The following is a 3,371-nucleotide window of genomic DNA, read 5'->3' on the forward strand; positions in this document are numbered from 1 at the left end:
AAAACCTTACTGAAAACCGCTAATCATTTCCTTCTGCTCCTCGTTGGGTTCGACACTCTTATTTATCGAAAGGACTATGATAGATCCCCTATACTTGTGGGTCATCAAATGTCTCTTCAGAAAAAATGTTATTCCGAAGTACGACCCGTCGGCGCCGGTGATTCATGGCACTCTCCACTTCGGAATTTGTGGCAGAGAGCATATTCGCATCCTCTGTCGGAGGATTGCTCGGCATCGGCCCCACACTGGCCTCCTCTCTCGAAGCTTCAGGAATCCGGTTGGTCGAGGCGTGATCGACAGGTCCCCCGGATATAGTTTGGCGGCTCCTCTTTCTGCCAGAATACAAAGGGCGTTGTTACATTTCAAACACAATAAATCACAGAGCGGGTTTTTCCCATACCTCTGTAACGGCGTTTCGGCCCTAACCGCCCTCCTCTTGAGCCTGCCTGACTCGGATGCCCTTTGCCGATGAGCCCCCAGGGGCTCGGTGCCACGTTCCGATGGTCGTCTCTATAAAAATGCGATATTTTATGCGTAAGGCATGATATCAGAAAGGAGTCCTCTTCGGAGGGTAAGGTTTCGACTTTGCTTACGCGCAATGCAGGTAGCAGCCGGGATAGTCGGCTATGATAGCCACTAAGGCGCCATCGCAGCTGGCCTGATAAAATGTCCCGTTAACTAGCTCCACAGTAATATTCGGGTCTTCCTTAAGTCCTGGATCGTGGGCCCTTCCGGGGTCCTCCGGCTGTGGGGAGGGGTTGTCAAATCCTTCCACGGCCCTCCTCAGTTCCTGCTCAGAAATATCGAGGTTAAGGATTTTGAGGAAAGGCGCCGGAATGAATAGAATGGGGGAAAGAGTGACGACTTACCCAGCTTGTGGGGTTGTACATGGAAAATCCATCCCGCGGTTTGATACGAAGGAATTCTTCTTCTCCCTTGTACAAATCGGACAATATTTTCGTCAGAGCAGTGGCGGAGTCCGGACCTTTGCGACCACGGCGGGTGGCATCGTCTACCCCATTGTAGTGCCACATGGGCTTCCCCCGATATTGAAGGGGCTGCACTCCCCGCATTATGCATATTGCCATAACTTTGACTATTGTCAACCCTGATTTGGCCAGTGTCTTTATCCTGCTCATCAGGAAGTGTACTTCTCTGGTATCCTCCTCTTGGGGGCCCTAAGGGCGCCAACTTCGGCGTACCTTCGGCGGAGCATTATTGAACTCGGGGAGGCCCGTCCGGACTGGATCCGGAAGGAGAACGTCATCAACATAAAACCACTCCGGGCCAGTTTGTAGATGCCTTCTTGGGAGTGCCGGACAGGTATCCGGTTTCGGCGACGCGCCATATTTCAGCTCCGCCCACTTGACATATGGATTCCCCCTGATTGCGAGGGACAAGGCAGAACAGCTTCTTCCATAATCCGAAGTGAGCCTCACAACCCAGGAATAATTCACAAAGGACGACGTATCCTGCGATGTGCAGTACGGAGGCAGGAGTGAAGTCGTGCAACTGGAGGCCGTAGAACTCCAGGAGCCCGCGAAGGAATGGGTGGATTGGAAACCCGACGCCTCTTAGCAGATGCGGGATGAAGCATATTCGCTCCCCCGGGGATGGATTAGGAGATCTCTCCACTTGCCCCCCGCCATTATAGGTGGCTAGTCCAGCTCGGACGGGGACCATGAACGCCGGTGGAAGAAACCCTTGGGTCTGCAACTCTATCAAACGACTTTGAGGGACTGAACACTCTTCCCAGTCACCTGGCTTGGAGCGAAGAGAACGGTAAGAAGAGTCGCGGCGACCGGCCATGTTGGAATGGTTTTTTCCGGAGTGCTCTGTTTGGATGCTTGCTCAAGGGAAGGAGGTGAGATTTGGATCTGAGGATCCCCGTCCCTTCATATAGACGGTTTGCCTGCGGGGCCAGGGTGGCGAATGCAAAAATGCCTCGCCTCCTCGTATTTGCTCGACACGTGGAGATGGCCATTATTGAAGCACAGAAGCCGAGGACGACAACATTGATAGAAAGCCGGATACTGTTCATTACAACAGGAACTTTAGAGTATTCGGAGAGGGAACTCGTCTTGCAATGCCGAAGACAAACTGCGCGCCGGACTCATCGTCATTGAAGCCTGGTTCAGGGGCTACTGAGAGAGTCCTGGATAAGGGGGTATCCGGACAGCCGGACTATATACTTTGGCCGGACTGTTGAACCGTGAAGATTTAAGACTCAAGACTTTGTCCCGTGTCCGGATGGGACTCTCCTTTGCGTGGACAAGCTTGGCGATTCGGATATTAGATTTCCTTCTTTGTAACCGACTCTGTGTAAACCCTAGCCCCCTCCGGTGTCTATATAAACCGGAGGGTTTGGTCCGTATAGGGACGATCACAACAATCATAATCATCATGGGCTAGCTTCTAGGGTTTAGCCTCTACGATCTCGTGGTAGATCAACTCTTGTAATACTCATATCATCAGGATCAATCAAGCAGGAAATATGGTTTTACCTCCATCGAGAGGGCCCGAATCTGGGTAAAACATTGTGTCCCTTGCCTTCTATTACCATTAGCCTTAGACGCACAGATCGGGACCCCCTACCCGAGATCCGCCGGTTTTGACACCGAGAGGGGAAGAGGGGAGGTGGTTGGTGGGGGAAAGCGCAGGCTGAAATATTTCCCCACCAACTGCTTCCGTTTATATGCAGGGCACCTCAGCGGCGAGGGAGAAACCCGCGAATACGCGGGTCGGGGCCGAGATTTTGCCGCGCCCCCAAAAATTTTATGCGGGCCGGGGCAGGATGCGGGGTCTGGTCGGGCAGGTTTTTCCGCCCCGACCCGCATTTTAACGGTTATTTTTCAAATCGGGGTGAAATGCAGGATCTGCTAGAGTTTTTGAACATCAGTACAGACAGAAGCACTCATATACACGCGCATATACTCACCCCTATGAATTATCTAAGGTGCGTACCGGGGCCGCTTCGAAATCCAACCGCTCGTCCACGCAATCCTGTGATGCCGTCTGTGATTTGTCCTCGACACGTACCTCCACGTCATTAACCGGCCAATCCAGAACGGGCCCGCCCTCTGGAAAACTCCACGTAGACGCAGCCCTACGCGGGCCCGCAACTATACATACCGCCCGAGCTCCGTCCCCTTCCTCCAGAGAGTTCCGTTTCTTTTCTCCCCCTCTTCCTCGCAGAAGGAGCGGCAAGTAATCCGGTCGAATTGATAGGGGAGACGAGGAGCAGCGATGGCCGCCGCTCGAGCCCGATGGCGGTTCCTCGTGCTGCCCCTCGCGCTGCTCCTCGCGATCGGCTCGTCGCGCGGCCTCGACGCGGCGCCCAAGCCCCCCGTCCCCAAGGCCATCTCCGTGAG

The 3,371-nt window shown here is 53.8% G+C and overlaps 1 protein-coding gene across 1 annotated transcript in view; it reads left to right on the top strand.

Moving 5' to 3' along the window:
- The first annotated feature begins 3,156 nt into the window (after nt 1-3,156).
- LOC119277111 overlaps nt 3,157-3,371 on the top strand; it is a 3,020-nt gene continuing 2,805 nt past the window's right edge. The window contains exon 1 of the mRNA XM_037558334.1: nt 3,157-3,366. Within this exon, the coding sequence (XP_037414231.1) occupies nt 3,247-3,366 (120 nt within the window). The 5' untranslated portion in view covers nt 3,157-3,246. The remainder of the gene's footprint in view (nt 3,367-3,371) is intronic.

This window comes from Triticum dicoccoides, chromosome 3B (assembly GCF_002162155.2).
Source record: "Triticum dicoccoides isolate Atlit2015 ecotype Zavitan chromosome 3B, WEW_v2.0, whole genome shotgun sequence".
Lineage (NCBI taxonomy): Eukaryota > Viridiplantae > Streptophyta > Magnoliopsida > Poales > Poaceae > Triticum > Triticum dicoccoides.